This window comes from Perca fluviatilis, chromosome 15 (genome assembly GCF_010015445.1).
Source record: "Perca fluviatilis chromosome 15, GENO_Pfluv_1.0, whole genome shotgun sequence".
Taxonomy (NCBI): domain Eukaryota; kingdom Metazoa; phylum Chordata; class Actinopteri; order Perciformes; family Percidae; genus Perca; species Perca fluviatilis.
In genome coordinates this window covers 4,493,570-4,510,796 of record NC_053126.1, presented here as the reverse complement: position 1 = coordinate 4,510,796, position 17,227 = coordinate 4,493,570, and the positions used below count along the sequence as shown (strand labels likewise).

Here is a 17,227-nt window from a genome sequence, read left to right as displayed (position 1 = left end):
CTCCCCTCAAAAAGAAGATGATGAAGAAAAGGAAACTAGCACCTTGGTATAACTCCCAAACTCGCAAATTAAAACAAATCTCGCGAAACATCGAAAGTAAGTGGCGTTCCACCAAAGTGGAAGAATCTCGTTTGGATTGGCAAGAAAGTCTCAAAACCTATAGGAAGGCCCTAAGAAAGGCCAGATCAGACTATTACTCATCACTAATAGAAGAAACTAAGGTTTCTTTTCAGCACTGTAGCCAGGCTGACAGATCTACTACAGATCTACTCTACTGAGCCATCTATTCCTCTAGCTCTGAGTAATGATGACTTCATGAGCTTCTTTAATGATTAAATTATAACAATTAAAGATATAAAATACTGGATGACCCACAATTTCCTGATGTTAAACTCAAACAAAACTGAAGTTATTGTGATGGGACCAACGCACCTCGGAACTTCATTATCTAAAGATATAGCTACTCTGGATGGTATTGCCCTGGCCTCCAGCACAAATGTCAGAAATTTAGGAGTTATTTTTGATCAGGATATATCCTTCAACGCCCACTTAAAACAAACCTCAAGAACAGCCTTTTTCCATCTTCGTAACATTGCCAAAATTAGGAATATCCTGTCTCAAAACGATGCTGAAAAACTAGTCCATGCATTCGTTACTTCTAGAATAGACTACTGCAATTCCTTACTATCAGGTTGCTCAAATAACTCCCTTAAGACTCTCCAGCTGATCCAGAATGCTGCAGCACGTGTTCTGACGAGAACTAAGAGAAGAGATCACATTTCTCCTGTATTGGCTTCTCTGCACTGGCGTCCTGTAATATCTAGGATCAAATTTAAAATCCTCCTCCTGACCTACAAAGCTCTAAATGGTCAAGCACCATCATATCTGGAAGAGCTCCTAGTACCTTATTGTCCAAGTAGAGCACTACGCTCCCAGAATGCAGAGCTACTTGTGGTTCCTAGAGTCTCTAAAAGTAGACTGGGGCCAGAGCCTTCAGCTACCAGGCTCCGCTCCTGTGGAACCAGCTCCCACTTTGGGTTCGAGGGGCAGACACCGTCACCACATTTAAGAGTAAACTGAAAACCCTCCTCTTTGATAAAGCTTATAGTTAAGGAGTGAGGAGTCGCAGCGTCCGCCTAACCGGCCCATCTGCTCCTCTTCGTAGTCATCAGTTTTATTTATTATATAATCAATAATAGATGAGAGAGTAGAGGGAGGCAGGCCAGTACAGCCCGACCCGGTTGGGGAGAGTTCTATCCCGACCAGGCACCTCTCTTTAACCTGCCTCTCTTAGTTATGCTATTATAATTCTAGACTGCCGGAGAAGTTCCTTCCTTCCTGTGACACACTGAGCTGCTCTCTCATCTCTACTTGTTTCCTTTTGTATGCCTCCTGTCCCAGAAATGCTTGTTACTAACCTAGCTCTGGGGAGTTTACTCCCCGGAGTCCTTATGTTTCTTCTTAAGGCTGCATCCTGCTGCATCCTGCTGCGTCCTGCTGCGTCCGCCGCATCCGACATGACATGAACTTCCACGATGACCTTCGAAGTCACTGTTCCATTATCTTTAATGTGACTATTCATCACACCCCCAACCGGCCCGTCAGACACCACCTACCAAGAGTCTGGGTCTGCCGAGGTTTCTTCCTAAAAGGGAGTTTTTCCTTGCCACTGTCGCAATAGCCACTGCTAATGCTTGCTCTTGAGGGAATTACTGTAATTGTTGGGGTTTTGGAATTTATAGAGTGTGGTCTAGACCTACTCTAACTGTAAAGTGTCTCGAGATAACTCTGTTATGATTTGATACTATAAATTAAATTGAATTGAATTGAATAGTATTCCACCCTGTTCCACCCTATTGTATTCTTTTGTTTGCCACTGTTTCAAATGTTTTTATATATACAATTTGATGTCAAGAACTTTGAGCTGCATTTGTGTGACAGGTGCTATATTGTATTAGCATTATAATTATTATTATTATCAAAACAACATCCTGTTTCTTACATATACTGCTGAATTGCATTTGAATTGTTGTGCAAAACTCTGCATTTCTGTTTGTCCTGAGGGTAAAATGTTGGAACTAGAGAAGAAACTACATGATGTAGTACAGGCAAAAAAAAACTATGTAGGAGGTAGCCTTTGAGTGAATGGGCAATCAAAATCAAATTAAGACATCAAAGAATATGCTAAACATGCGGCTAAGTTATTTTCTCTTCAAGCATTTGCATGTGTCCTATTGGCTGCCTGCGTGCCTGTGGTTTGAATAAAAATCAGACAGGAGCAGCTTCAGGAGTCTATAATAAACCAGACGTGGTGGATATTGAGAAGTAAATGAGAGCCACTCAACTTTTTGAAGGCTGCAGCACAGCTTCCAGTGGAGCGAACATTGTGTGTGTCAGCCGTGGTGCCTAAGCCAACGTTTACATTCAATAAAAAAGAATTCCTCCTATTTAGTCGAGCCGGCATGTTTCCATGGTTACTGGCCAGGGCATTTTTCTTTTTTTTTTTTTTAATCTTGATTCACTTCCTCACCCTGAGCGCTCTTTTTTTTTTGCAGACCTCACTCTCTTTTTTACTCACACTCCCTCGCTTAGATTTACTACAGTTAACTCCAGTTTCTCCTCACGTGATTTCTTCTTCTCTTTGGGAACGTTTCTGCTCCTCCTGTTTCCTGCTCAGTGCCACCCTTGTGTTTAAGTCGCCCCCACAATGCTCTGCTCTTCAATGAAACCCAGACACACACACACACACACACACACACACACACACACACACACACACACTGTACTCTCGCTCTGAGTCTAAAGAAAACAACTCTTTGCTGTAGCTAGGCAACTCCAAATATGAGTCATCTTACTGCCGCGCCCATCATCAACTGATCAACCCCCCACCCCATTGACACACACATACACACACACTTTTTTTTTTATTAAATGTGCGGCACGTTGTTGGTTCATCTAATTCCTCCCCGCTGTCTTCTAACTAGCGTTGCGGTGGAGGTGGAGAGACAGCCCTTATAAGTGAGAAACTGTGAGAACATTACCGGTCTGCCCTTAGTTGATAACATCATGACCACAATGTGATGACTGATCACAGCTTGGCAGAGTCACCAATTGTCAGATGGTGGAGTTGGCAGCAAACTAACAGCGGTCTTGTTTCTCTGTGGTTTGGTTACATACAGTAGTTTACAGACAATATCTGTTTTTTTTCATGAATAGATGGAACATCCAGAGTTTATTAAACTTAATTTATCTTCCGGCCAGATGGCAGTTGGGAAAAACACTGGCAATAGAGATTTCACTATTAATAAAGTGTATAAAAAAACCAAACAATGAAATGCAAATGTATGTAAATGGTATGCAGGAGTTAGGCGGTGTGACTTATTTCTATAAATCAGATGATGGGTTCAATTTGACAAAACAGAGAGGAGATTATTTGAAAAGAGGGCAAAGGTCAAAGAACCTGAATGTCACAGTAGCATTAGCGCTGTCAGAAGGCCAGATATGGATTTCAGTAAATGTATGTCTAAATACAAGAAATCAACTATTCAATATGGTCAGTTGAATGAAACAGATGGCAAACAAGTTATTTTCATTATTAATATTTCTTGAATGTGTGTGTGTAGATAGGTCTACGTAGATGAATGTATCAGTGAAAATGATACTCTGCTGACTAAGTGCAATGTAGTACCGCCCTCTAGTGGACAGAAAAGTAGATTGTATTCAAAGTTTTTGAATAGGCCATAATCCAAGTAGCCTGGCCCTACCAGACTCTCGTACATTTCATTTGTACAAAGGAAAATCAAAATTGAACAGAAGTACGTAGGAGAGCGGAGCCAGGCTATACTCAAAGTAGACATGTTTCGAAATACTACTCAAGTAAAAGTTCTTATTATGCAGAAAATTGGCCTTTGTGACAGATAATTTATTATATATATTATACATTACATTATTTGATTGTTAATTCTGATGAATCAAATGAACATATTTACAAATCTGAGGGGTCGACAACATCATTTCTCTAATTTTTGCTTTTTTTGTTACACTTTCTATAATTTTTTCCGCAGCTATTTGAATAAATCCCTCGGAAGTTTAGAAGGGACATCTGTCTTTGGAGGATCTGCTAACAGCTCACAGATTGATTTGAAACAAGAAAAGGGGCCCCAACTACACACTTTTTACTTTTTTGTGAAGAGTCACGAGCCAAAAAAGGTTTGTAACCACTGGTTTAATCTGCAATGCACTGTGTTTGTTTCTTTTTCATGTAAAAATTATTACATTATTAGGCCTACCTGTAAAGAATTAACTACATCTGCCAGATACATGTACTTGGGGTAAAAATAAACTAATTTAATATTAGAAGTAGGCCTGTAAAGTAAGAGAAAATGTAAAATACTCAATTAAAGGGACTCAAAATTGTAGGCTTCTTAAATACAGGACTTGAGTAAATGCAGTTCAGTCACCTTCCACCGCTGATCATTTTAAACATTCAACTTAAAAGTAAAGTGTTGAAGTGTCCAAGATGGACCAGTGCTAGCCATTTGTTTGTGATGAGTAATGTTCCCACCTTCCATGCTGTGCTGAGGAATTTTATGTACAGATTCATGTGCCGATTAACAGAGTCAAAGAATACAATTGTAACTGCCTTAACTAACCCTGCACTTAGTGATACCAGATATATACCTCCCAACACTGGAAACACACATCTGTACCTGTCTTAATTATTGTGCATAGCTATTTGTGTGTATGTATGTTCCCTTTATGTAATATGTGGTAGTCAGTATGTCTGTATGTATTTATGTTTGTGTGATTGTATGTACCCCTCTTGTAATATGTTATGTGCCGATTAACAGAGTCAAAGAATACAATTTTAACTGCCTTAACCAACCCTGCACTTAGTGATACCAGATATATACCTCCCAACTCTGGAAACACTGGAACACACATCTGTACCTGTCTTAATTATTGTGCATAGCTATTTGTATGTATGTCTGTATGTATGTTCCCTTTATGTAATATGTGGTAGTCAGTATGTCTGTATGTATTTATGTTTATGTGTTTGTATGTAGGCTACCCCTCTTGTAATATGCTATGTGTACCTTTTCTATCTGGACCTTGAGTCTGTAAAATAAAGTTATATAATAATACATTTTAACGTGTGGAATTTCAGCAGTTGTAGGTACTACTAATCCACTCCTGCGCATGTGCCACCTGCCTCATTAAGGCCAATTAGTGAGCAGGTGTGTCGACAGGAAGTCTACAAAAAAAACACTGCTGCTGTTTCCTCTGTCCCAGTGTTTTGGCGCTCAAAGAAACTCTTGTTTGAGATGCGTTTGAAACCAAAAGGATACAGCTTCGGTGTCCTTCTCATGTACACCATCACCATAACGAATGTAACGCCAGTGGGTTCCTCCCAGCCAAACTCCCATTCACTTCGCAATGACGGGAGCAGCGTTTTAACGACCAAAGGCCTCGCTCCCAGCTCTCACCGAGAGAGCACAAAGCGGCCACGCTTCGACTCAAAGGCGGGAGAAGAGTCGAGAAATCCCCCGGGCTTTCACATCTCAGAAAACCGGTACGGGACACCGACTGAAACCTCGGGAGGGCCTAAACAGACACTCCAACCAAATATGGCGTCTACTTTAACTGACGAAAGCTTCCAAAACCGTGACAAGTGGATGCTTGCTTCGCTTAACGCTCCAAATGAAGACTGTAGCAAAGGGGAAATGGAGCAAGTCCTCCCCGGCAAGTTTTATGTTACTGGTCAACTGGAAACCAACCCTGATGTGGGTTACCAAGCAGAGTCTGCCGTTTCAGGTATGGTCCTCTTCTTTGACGTTTGTAGTCCTAAGCAAACACCGAATCCATCTTTCCACCATCAACTGTATGGCTGCAACTAATCTGCCGATTATTTACTCGATTAATCGATGTAAGAAAATAGCGAAACATGTCTGTCCAATGTGAATAGGCCTACAAACAAATGTTTTTTTTATTTTAACTCATAATTTCTTTTTGTATGGCCTTGAGATAATTGTTGACAGCTGACCGTATGCCATTCAAATGTCAAGCCTCCATAGAAGGAAAGAAAATGGAGCAAAGACCCTGTAGGCCTATCACAGAAATCTAAAAACATGTCATCAGGGTAGAAAGTTTCAACAGTAGCCTACATCCTTGCATATTCTTCCACTGAATCTGAAATCAAAGTTGCAGTGAGAACTTCCTTTACTGGGAGACTAGGGCTGTGCAATTAATCAAAATGTAATGGTGATTATGATTTTGGCTCCAAATGATCACAAAAACAGAATAATTGAGAAAATTTAGCTCATTACGTTTTGCAGGTAAACTCTTATTTTCTCTTGTGTTCTGAATGAAAAAATAAAGTTTAAATAGGAAAAGTATTAAGGCAAATTTCACAGCTGTATGTGTTTATAATGTTGATTTATTTAACTTTCCACTTTTTTTAAGTTCAGTAATTGCAACATCTTTTCAGAAGTCAACGAGCAATCGTGTTAAATAATCGTGATTTCAATATTGAACGAAATAATCTTATTATATTTTTTTACATAATCGAGCAGCCCTATGGGAGACCCAACTATTGCTTCATATTCCACAGATATAAAGACACTAACTCTGTGTTCTCTGTCGTGAGCTCTGAGGTGGTTTGTTTGTCCACCAGGTCTGGCTCAGGGAGGCCAGGAGAGGACCAGAGGCCAGGAGAGGACCAGAGGCCAGGAGAGGACCAGAGGCCAGGAGAGGACCAGAGGCCAGGAGAGGACCAGAGGCCAGGAGAGGACCAGAGGCCAGGAGAGGACCAGAGGTCAGCGGCTCCGCGACTCCCAGGAGTGCTGGCAGAGGCTGCAACCCCTGGTGGAGTGTGGAGACGCCGCCATGACCCTCACTGTCAGGAGGAGACGAGCTGTACAACTCCAGCTGGACAGAGGTGAGGCCACAGCTTCTCCTCTTACACATACTCCAGCTCAATGTCTGGGATAGTGACATTTGTCCATTTTTTTTTATTACTTTATTTAACGTGAGCGTAGAAGGTGCAATATTTAGATGCTGCTATTGAACTGAAGCGAATCAGTTGGCGCGTTTGCTAAATGCTGCGCGTGTGTTGTCAATTTAATGAAGAGGTTTTCTTAATTTGCTTGTGTTTTGTCTATTTGCGTGCGATTCATTTAGTTGCGGTGCGTTTTGCCCCCGTCGGCCCCCGTAGAAAGGAAATTGCAATTCAAACACTCGGCACCCATGTATCGCGAAAGAATCGTATCGGGACAAAAACCTCATCCCAGCCCTATATATACCACACAGTATAGTAGCAGCTGGAATCTATGTTCCCATTGCTTTTGTCACAAGACTGAAATGAAGGTTTTGGTTTGGTGTCTTTCTGTGTCTCAGTGAATGAGTCATCCGTGACCCTGTCCCGGCTGCCGCCACAGTGTGGCTACTCGGTTCAGACCACATGGAGAGACCTCAGTCTGATGGCTCAGTATGATGCCTGCCATGTCACACAGGAGGTATGGGATCCACACAATATATTTTAGCTAGTACTAGCTTGTACTGGTACTGTGAAAGGCACTATATAAATAAAAGTTATTGTTGTTATGGTTACTGGCTCAGGCGCATTTTGAGGATCACAAGTTGTTGGAAATCTGACTCTGAATCTGGACTAGTTTTAGCTTTTGTTTCTGATGTTCATATGGCTGATTTCTAATCCCAGCCCGTTGTTGATCCCGGTCTTAACAGTGAGAACAATTGTTCCCTTGCACCAAATGCAATCTTTATATATTTTTTTTTTTTGTTTTTTTTTATGCCTCTGCGCCATCGGTGGCATTATGTTTTCGGGGTTTTCTGTTCATTCTTGTGAATGTGATTTCTCAGGACCCCCTTGAGGGAATTTCTTCAAATTTGGCACAAGCATGAACTGATTTAGATTTTGGTGGTCAAGTGTTACTGTGACCTCACAAAACACATTTTGGGCCAAAATTCCTGCTCTAATTTTGGCAACATTTCACACAGAGGTCTAAAAGGATGAAGTGATTTATTTATTTTTCTTTCTTTTTTTAAATATCGCAAAGGTCAACTTCACTGTGACATCATAATGTTCTGCAAAGTTGCTTTTCTGGCCATTATTCAATGCCATAACTCAGGAACAGAAGGGGAGATTGTGACCATATTTCACACTTGGTCAGATATAGGACTGCACGATATGAGGAAAATATCTAATTTTGATTATTTTGACTGATATTGCAATATGCTTCACAATATTGGAAGGAATGATCGTTTTTGTATCATTATTGTCATTTTCATTGAAAATTAACATTGAAAGAAATTAAAATGATTATAGTGTGATTATTTTATTCACTAATATTGCGCCCCCTGTGATTTGGATATTGCAGTAGTCCATATTGCGATTTTGATAAAATTGTGATTAATTGTGCAGCTCTAGTCGGATACTGAATTGGTGAAACTAATCTTAAAACTGCGGTGATTGTATTGGTCTTCTGTGCTGCTGGGTTAAAGAAGCATCCATGTTTTGCCAAAAAATGCATTTAATACCTGTTTATTAATGTAAACTGCAACTTGCCTGGTTGGCGGAGGCATACAACCGCATGGCGGTAATTGTAGTTAGTAACCGGGTTAAGATGCATCATACATTTCAGCTGAAATGACTCGGTACACTCTTATGTCAGCTAGACAAGATGACCAGGGACTTTCATGAGTCTCAGCTGGATTGTTGACGTATGATTTGAATGCTTATTGAAAAGCTTGTTTCTTAATTATAGATACTGTCTGTCTTCTCCTATCTAATGGATGTAAGAGGTTTTCGCCAACAGCTGTAAAAGAATGCTGTTTACAACATGTGTTCAGGATGACAGTTTTGTGTTGCCTCTGCTGTGGATGGGGACTCCGGTCAAGATGTCGTGCCCAGCCTCTCGGCTCCAGCCCGTGGGGGTGGGCCTGGGCCCGGGCCCGTCCTCCCTCTGCTGCTCCCCGCTCGCTATGACTGTCAGAGTGCAGGGACTCCATGCTGCAGAGGATCTGAGGGTAAACGGTAAATACAAAATCAACATTTCACTCTTCATTTCATTTGCGCCAAGGTTGTACAATTCTTATTTATTGTTTTTACACTAAACTTTTATTTCAGTTTTGACTTTTCAATCCTTTAGTTAGTTTGTTTATTGTGAAAGTAGGTTGCAGCAAAAAAAAAACAGAACACATATGAGCACAAATTTTGACATATAGACCTCACTACAGATGGCATAGACCAAGGCACTCCTACATGGGGGGAGGAGGGGGTCGGTCTAGACCTGCTGGGAAAAGAACAGAAACAAAATAAGAACCTTGTTGCTGTGTAGTAGAGCCCGACCGAAATATCGGCGGGTCGATATTTTTTAATTTCTTTATTTTTATTTTTTTGAGCGTTTCCGCCTTTTTTAATGGACAGGACAGGTGAGAAAGAGGCATAAACCTCCTAAATATATGTGCGCCTGCTCTACCCACTGAGCCAACGCGGGCCGATATTATCGACCGATATTAGGCATTTTCCAAATTATCTGCATTTCTAATTTAGTTTTTTAGTTTAATTTTATATATTTCTCACTGCTTATTTTCAGTTTAGTTAACTATAACAACCCTGATTAGCACTCAATTCACTCTAATGGTTTTCTAGACTTTTTTTTTTTTTTTTTAATAAATATGAATGTATATTTTTTTTCCTTTTCCCTACAGTGAGAGGAGAATGGACCCCTTTGGTGGTGTTGGCTGAGCGGTGTGGCTACACTCTGGACAGACGGGATGCAGAGATCGTTATCACTGCTCCATTCATTACATGTGGCGTCACAGTAAAGGTGAATTTCAGAAAGTCACGATTTAAGAAAAAAAAAAAAGTACGTGAACAAGCACAGTGTCCCGTAGCGCTTTTCTCCTAAGATCTGTTGAAACGTTTGTTAATCAACACTAATGACTCACTCAGCAATTACGTCACAGCTGCCAATAGCATGTCTGTCGCTTGATATTTAAAAATGTTTGTATTTATGTAAACTTGTTGATGGAGGAAGTAAAACATCTGAGGGAATCCATCAGCAATTAATACAAATATTAATATAATGCCATAAATCAAATATAGCCACTAATCAATTTACAATTGTTATCGATCTATCGATCTATCGATCGATCGTGCCAGACCCCTCCCCCAGGCAATCGTCTGGCACTGTGATCTATCTCTCCAATAGGAGTTTAGATAGATATAGAAATGTAATATTATAATTCTATAATGAATATATGTTTGCAGCGTGTCTAAATACGGAGTTCAGACATTTCCTTTCCAGTCGTAAACAACTTATGTGTGGTTATTTTCTATTCAGTCTCAAACAGAAAACCTCATCTTTTTTATTTTATTTATTTTTTTCAGGATGGAAAATACACACTTTCTCTTCAGGTAGGAGAGAAGACCTTCACACTGGCCTGTCCTGTCTCTCCCCCTGAAGAACTCCCACTGACCCCTCAGCCTCAGGTCGACAGCCCCCCTCCCCCTCCTCTAACCAGAGGGCCAACCGAGCATGTGCCGGATCCTGTGGAGCCTTTTCCCTGGGCTCCTCCTTTCTACCTGGCCCCGCCTTACTATCCCCACCCTACATCTCGCCGCAAGTATCCTCGCTCTGATGGACACGATCCAAATAACCCTCCTACTCCCTCATCTCCGACTCCTCCCCCTACATTTGTTCCACAGCCTCTCCCTCTTATTGACCACTACCCCCACCACATTCCTGTGAGGGAGTCTTATAAACATTTCGGGAGTGTCCACGGCTCTCTTTCATTAACAGATGATACGGAGGATTCAAGTCGGGTGTATCCAGAGCTGCAACGAAAGCGAGAAACTTCCCCCCTAGGCGTCTCTGAGAGTGCTGCACGTTCTCCCTCCTCAGATACAGGCTTTCCGATTCAAGTTGAACCTCCTCTCCAGCCCCCCAGCCATGCCTTCAATCCATACTATCACTACTACCATCACCCTAAAATCCCTCTTCCTGGCCCACCTGAAGACCCTGAGGTGCCTAGAGAACCCTCTCTAAATAATCCCCATAACCCCGAATATCCTGCGTTGCCGCCCAACGTGCCGCAGTCTGAGGCTCTCCGCAGAGTTGACGCGCACCAGTTCCTTCAGCCCAGGACCGAGGCTGCCGCTCACCCTCGCACCCTTCCAACGAGTCCTCCCAAAACCTCTGCACCTTCTACACCTCATCCTCCACAGCCCTCTCCCTACCACTACTTCTACTACTTTCCACACGTTGCTCCGGGCGAGGTCAAAACATTTGCTCCTTTCGAACCCGACGCATCTCCAGAAACACGTTTGTCTGACGATCAAAACGCAAAGCCGAGCACGTTTGGTCATCAGCCGCTTCCTGGCTCATCACAGGTTCAGCACGATCAGCCAGAGAGTAGTATTAACTTTCTAAGAGATGGCCCAGAAGGGATCAAACCTCCACTTTTATCTGAAAACGATGACATTAATAACGATGCTGTAAAAGCAGAGCTGGATGACAAAAATAGTCCCTCTGTCCCGGTGAGTCCAGCCGTCCTGCCTCCCCTCCCTCCCGCTCCCCCTCCTGGACCAGACGCTGCTCTAGTTCCTGCTTCTGATCCGCCCTCTTTCCCCACGCCATCACCCAACCACAATCTTCCTCCTCACCCGTACTACTACTACTACTACTGCTACTACCACCCATCTAATCCCTACTATCAGATGTGTTATGGACCCGACAGTCACGCGTCTCCACCTTTATCCAAAGAAGCTTTGGACCCACTGCTCCAAGCATCTTCCTCCCCGCCACAGCATCCGTCCTATCGCAAACCTCGAACCACTACTTTACCCACAAAGTCGATGCCTGACGTTCACAGTGGCCCCGTCCACCCTTACTACTATTATTATTACCCCCACTACCACCAGCCCCAAGTGTCTGCACACAGCCAGGAACTACATCCTGCAGGCACCATGACCTCTGGAGGAGACTCATCAAAAGCAGAGTCTCTGCTCCCTTCAGACTCTCACCACAGCTGGGTGGATTGGCATGTTCGTGCCGCTGAAGCAGGATATCCCAGCATCCCTCAGCCACTGCACAGCCCCTCTCATAGCCTCGATTCCCATTCTATCACTCAACAACATCTGTATGATCTTTTTGGGCATCCTGGTGGAGAAGAAGCAGAAGAGAGGCTGGATCGTGAAATGAGAGGTGATTTTTAGAAGTTCCGGCAGCTATCGAATCTTGTGGTGCTTATGTATAAAGTGTATGTATTTTTGAGACGTAGCTTTTAGCGTTTGTGTCTTGGCTTCAGATCGCCACAAGGGGGCGGAACATCATCCACAGCCTGTAACTAGACACCTATATGGAAAACCAATTCTGAATGTATGAGTCTGTCCTCTCTTATGCTTCTGAATAGAAGCATTCAAGTAAAACCGGCTTTCCTGTCTTTGTTTCCTCTCTGCGCTCAGATCACCTCGGGGCCAACCCGTCCGCTCTCTCGGCCGCGCCCTGTGCCCTTGGCCATGTGTCAGATTTTGACTGCAGTGCCTCTTTGGGCTGCTGCTCATACTCTGTGAAGGGTGAGTCTCTCCCAAAATGGATCCCGTCAACACACGGCTTGACAAAAATCAATTGACAATGAATAAAATCAGAAAGTTGAATGTGTGATTGATTGTGTGGGCTTTCAGGCTAGAAGCCAGTGCCAAAAAAATACTTAGTTTTCAAATCAAGCCTTAGTATTAAAGTGTAGACAAAAATAATTTATTTCACTGTGGTCAAGATCAAAGCAGCTCAGGAATGACTTGTTTGTGTGTTGTGTGTGTGTGTCAGCAGACTGTACAATGGGACAGCATTTCATCTTTCCGGTGCCTGACTCTGTGTTGGAGCCCACAGTGCCCCCCCCTGCTCATCCCTCTGAGCTCCGTAATGTGTCCTGCACACTGCAGAAGCTGACCTCAGACCCCGACATCTACGCTGTCCCTCTGGATGGCTGTGGAGTAAAGAAACATGTAAGCAATAAGTCTACCACATAATGTAGAGCCTGTGACCACGCTTGGTTCATTGTGGCCAAATGGAGCGGTGCTTGGACTGAGCTCACTTCTGATCCCTCGCAGTTAACTGGAGGCACATGCATCACGTTGTTGTTGGCTCTGTGAAACGATGTAAATCATGTTTCCAATATTATATTCTTGTAAGGTGTTTGGTCAGACAGTGGTTCATCTGTTGGAAGTCCACGGTCTCTCTTCTCTTCAACGAGGCCCCAGTTCTGTGCATGAGAACTCTCCTGTCAGGTAAGGCATTACTGTTTCTATAAAATAAATGAACTTTTTTTTATCATTTATAAATTCAGGGTAAGATATAAACTTTTATTTTAAAAGGGCATCATTAGCCACAATCTATTTTTTTTGGGCATGTTTTGTTTTCTCTCGTTCAGCTATGAAGTCCAACATTTGCATTGCAAACATTTGACTAGTGGCCGGCATGTGGTTCGCCCTCCGCTGTAGGAGTTAGATTTGGTTAGAAACCGTGTCGGTAATTTGCAAGTGTCTTTTACAGGCTGGCTTATTTTTCTGTTGTTGGGTGTAAATTATTTCTACTGCTTTTTAGGTATTTCTTTTCTCACCCAGAACACCCAAAAATCCACAGCTAAGGACTTCCACAAAGTATCTACAGGCTACTGTAGACTACTGAAGCTAGGCTTAATGTCAGTCAAAAGCAACAAAATAACATTTGTGAATCTGGAGATCGCAGGAATTTTCAAACTTTCAAATGGCATTTGGCCGGGAGGTGGAGTTGATACTCTGACCTCGATTCCAACCGGGGCTAATTTTATTTTCATTTCGCAAAACACAAAATGGAAGAAAAATTAAATTGCACAAAAAAAACCAATCCCTATAATGTGTGGTACCTCTCCTGTTACGGTTAACTGTAACCGGTATTTACAGATGTGCGCAATTGTCCCGAATTCACGGCCGACCGATATATCAGCCGGCCGATATTAGGCATTTTCCAAACCATCGGTATCAGCATTTATAATGGCTGATAAATGAATATTTAAAAAATGAAAATGGACAAAAAAAAACTTCAACCATGTTATGAGTGTTGGCGTTGCATAATTGTCCACCAGAGGGCGCTCTACAACGTCCCCGTCTTTAACCCTTTACGTTTCCTATCTTAACTTTGTATTTTTATACATTTTATTTATCAGAACTTAAATATATTTTGATGTTCCTCTGTTCTGTTGGGACAATACAACAAACTATTTTTAAACTGCATTATCATATGCATCATTTTAGTGAGGACTCATAAATATGTACAAATAACTGTTAGGGAAATCTGTTTTTGTTGCACGTTTTCTGGATTTTTTTTTTTTATTTTTAAATGTATATCTGCCGATATATGGGATTTTTATATCTCCAAATATTTATCTATCGGCCTTAAAAATCCTTCATCGGTCGGGCCCTAGTGTCAGAGATGCTCAGTGTAGTTTGGGATGTTGACCCGCTCCGTTTGTTAAGATGTCGTCTGATCAGCGACCATCTTGGGTCCGCCCGCTGCCTGTGTTGCTCCGTAGGTTGATGGTGGAGTGTCGATCCTCCCCGGGGTGTCCAGGTGAAGTCAGGCTCAGTGTGATGGATCCCCCTCCTCCACCCCCCCTTCACTCTACACCAGCCACTATCACTGTGCAGCTGAGAATTGCCACAGGTGAGTGTCTTCTACACATTATTTATTTATTTTTGTAATTGCATACATGCGTGACATTTCCAGTTCTTTCTTCTTGTTGGTGGATATAGGGATAGACCGATTTATCTTCCCTGGCCGATTTTCGGGCAGGTTTTTTTTTTTTTTTTTTTGGGCAGTTTGCATATTATCTGTGTCGGCGTTGTATTTGCCTGATAACCGATAAAGTTAATGATTTAAAAAGTGTTCTATTTTGGCTCGGCTACAGCTCTGGATCTGTCCCTCTGCTCCGGTTTCACTCCCCACTGAGTCGGACTTATAGCAACACTGGAGAACTTTTCCTGCTTCGGCCCCCCTACAGGTTGGAAGCAGAGTTTTACATTACATTATCTAAGTTTGATGGGGTAGTGGATCTGTAGTTGGAATGAACTGGGTAATGTAATGGACAATTCCACTTCCAACCTGTAGGGGGACCGAAGTGGGAAAAGTTACCTAGTGTTGCTTTAATGCCCCCCCCCCCACATGAAACCAACATGGTCACGATACTACTTTCTAATTCTTGTTCCCCCCCCTTTTTAAATAAGAAAAAATATTCATAAAAATAAGAAAGCACTTATTCCTACATAGGTAAATAAATATTTAAAAGAAAAGAAGGAAATAAAAAGGCGTGTGTGACAGTAGAATGGTGGAACCAGGTTGCATAGATAATATAAGAAAAAGAAACGTACCTTTTGTAGGGAGATAATTTAACACCTTTTTAAATTGACCCTGTTAGACAAAGACAGCACATTCTTTTTCTTACTTGGTAATGAGGGCAACAGTAGGATTGGTTTTCCCCCGTATGGTCTCTTTTAAATGGCACATCATGTCTTTGGACATTTTTCATCTGCTGTTCAAAATCAGCCAGTTGATGTCTGAGCAGCAGACTCGGCGTTTCTTTAATGTTCCATTCTTTCCCGTGTAGATGAGTCCTTCACCAGCTTCCACCCTGAGGCCCACCTGCCTCTCAGCCTGATGCGAGACCGGGCAGTTTATGTTGAGGTGAGCCTGCTGGATGCCCCGGAGCCCGGCCTGGTGCTGCTGGTTCACTCCTGCCTGGCTTACATTCCAGCTCCGTACAACAGCTGGCTGCTGGTTTACGATGGGTACGTCATACAGACATGTTAAATATGTAGCGCCTTATGCCTACATAACATAAGGCCTTAATAATATGCATTGTTGAGTGTGTTACTGTACACCAAGCTTTTGATTTCCTATCTGATGTTAGAGCTTGTTTTTATCCATGGGGAATGTTATTTGATTCTCACATGCAGCTGCTGTAGTCAACAGGAAATCTGTCTGTCTGCTCGTGGATAGTGAGGAGATGTTTGCTGTATGTGACAACAAATGTTGTAGCCTAAAAAAACTCATCCCATCACTTGGAGCACCTTTTAACCTTGTAACAAAATATCTCAAGGACTGATATGTCCAAACTGTAAATCCAAAAGAGCAAACGCTGCTTTTTGCCCGTTATCTCTTCTGTAGAGGTTTTCAGTTGTAACGGTGCTTTCACTCGTGTTGTTCAGCTGTCCCGGCCGGGGGGATTCACGGCTACTTGCTTCCCCACACTCTGACCCCCACCACATCCGGAGGATCGTAATCTCTGGCGTCCCACCCCTGCCCTCTGAAGGTCCCTCCCACATGGCTGAAGGAGGATACGCTCACCTGGAGGACCCAGAGGTACCTTCCACTTCACACACACACGCTCACACAATGTTGGTGCTTCTTGAGTGACTTATCATGTGGCGCTTTCAAGATCAGGCTGCCTTAAAACTCTGAAGACCATCCATAATGGTGGCTATATGTAATTGCGTAGTAAAACCATCTCATTGTTTTTCCTGTTTTTTTATTCCTCTCCTCAGATCTATTTCTTGTGCGTGACAGAAGTGTGCTTGGCTGCAGATGGTGACTGCGCTGTCGGCTGCATCTCCAGTGAGTTTAACACCGCGGAAACATACAGGAGAAACTGAGTGGGCAAGTATATCAGGATGTTAACAAGATTCCTGTACATCAATTAGAAATATATTCATTACAATTTAAAGACTTGAAAGGTTTAACGCAACAGAAAACTATTGTCCCTACAAATAGCCACAACCAACAATCAGTGATTCACTGAGAATTTTCTACACAGTGGCTGCACAGATGGATTCCTTTGAATGCACTAAATGTTTTGTGGCTACATAATTGTCCTTCCCCTATTACCCAATTATGTCATATTTCCCTTTGCATAATTCCAAAGATATTTACAATTGGCATGCCTCTGCTAAAAGCCAACAACACCATATGCCACACGAGGCTTCAGAAAAATCAAATGGGTAAAAAAAAAAAAAAAATCAGCTTTAGCCGCTCTGTATGTCTTTAGGAATCTCACATCACAACAATAACTTCTCCTTTTTATTTATTTATTTTTTTTTGTCCTCATAGGTCCTAACAGTGACGTGTGAGAAATGAAATAAACACTTTAACACAACTGCACTCTTGTTTTGTTT

General features: G+C 42.3%; 1 protein-coding gene across 2 annotated transcripts; it reads left to right on the top strand.

The window, feature by feature from the left end:
• The first annotated feature begins 5,269 nt into the window (after nucleotides 1-5,269).
• Nucleotides 5,270-17,213, top strand: LOC120574253. 2 transcript variants are annotated; one of them, XM_039824497.1, is made up of 14 exons: nucleotides 5,270-5,814; nucleotides 6,674-6,937; nucleotides 7,396-7,514; nucleotides 8,869-9,052; nucleotides 9,730-9,848; nucleotides 10,412-12,227; nucleotides 12,488-12,598; nucleotides 12,852-13,027; nucleotides 13,215-13,309; nucleotides 14,593-14,723; nucleotides 15,664-15,844; nucleotides 16,265-16,418; nucleotides 16,601-16,712; nucleotides 17,163-17,213. In XM_039824497.1, the coding sequence occupies exons 1-13, from the start codon at nucleotides 5,325-5,327 to the stop codon at nucleotides 16,706-16,708; spliced, it is 3,948 nt and encodes a 1,315-aa protein (XP_039680431.1). In that variant the 5' UTR covers nucleotides 5,270-5,324; the 3' UTR covers nucleotides 16,709-16,712; nucleotides 17,163-17,213. The 2 variants fall into 2 exon arrangements, with proteins under 2 accessions (XP_039680431.1, XP_039680432.1); XM_039824498.1 differs by having other exon boundaries at nucleotides 16,601-16,670; nucleotides 17,163-17,208.
• Nucleotides 17,214-17,227: the final 14 nt, after the last annotated feature.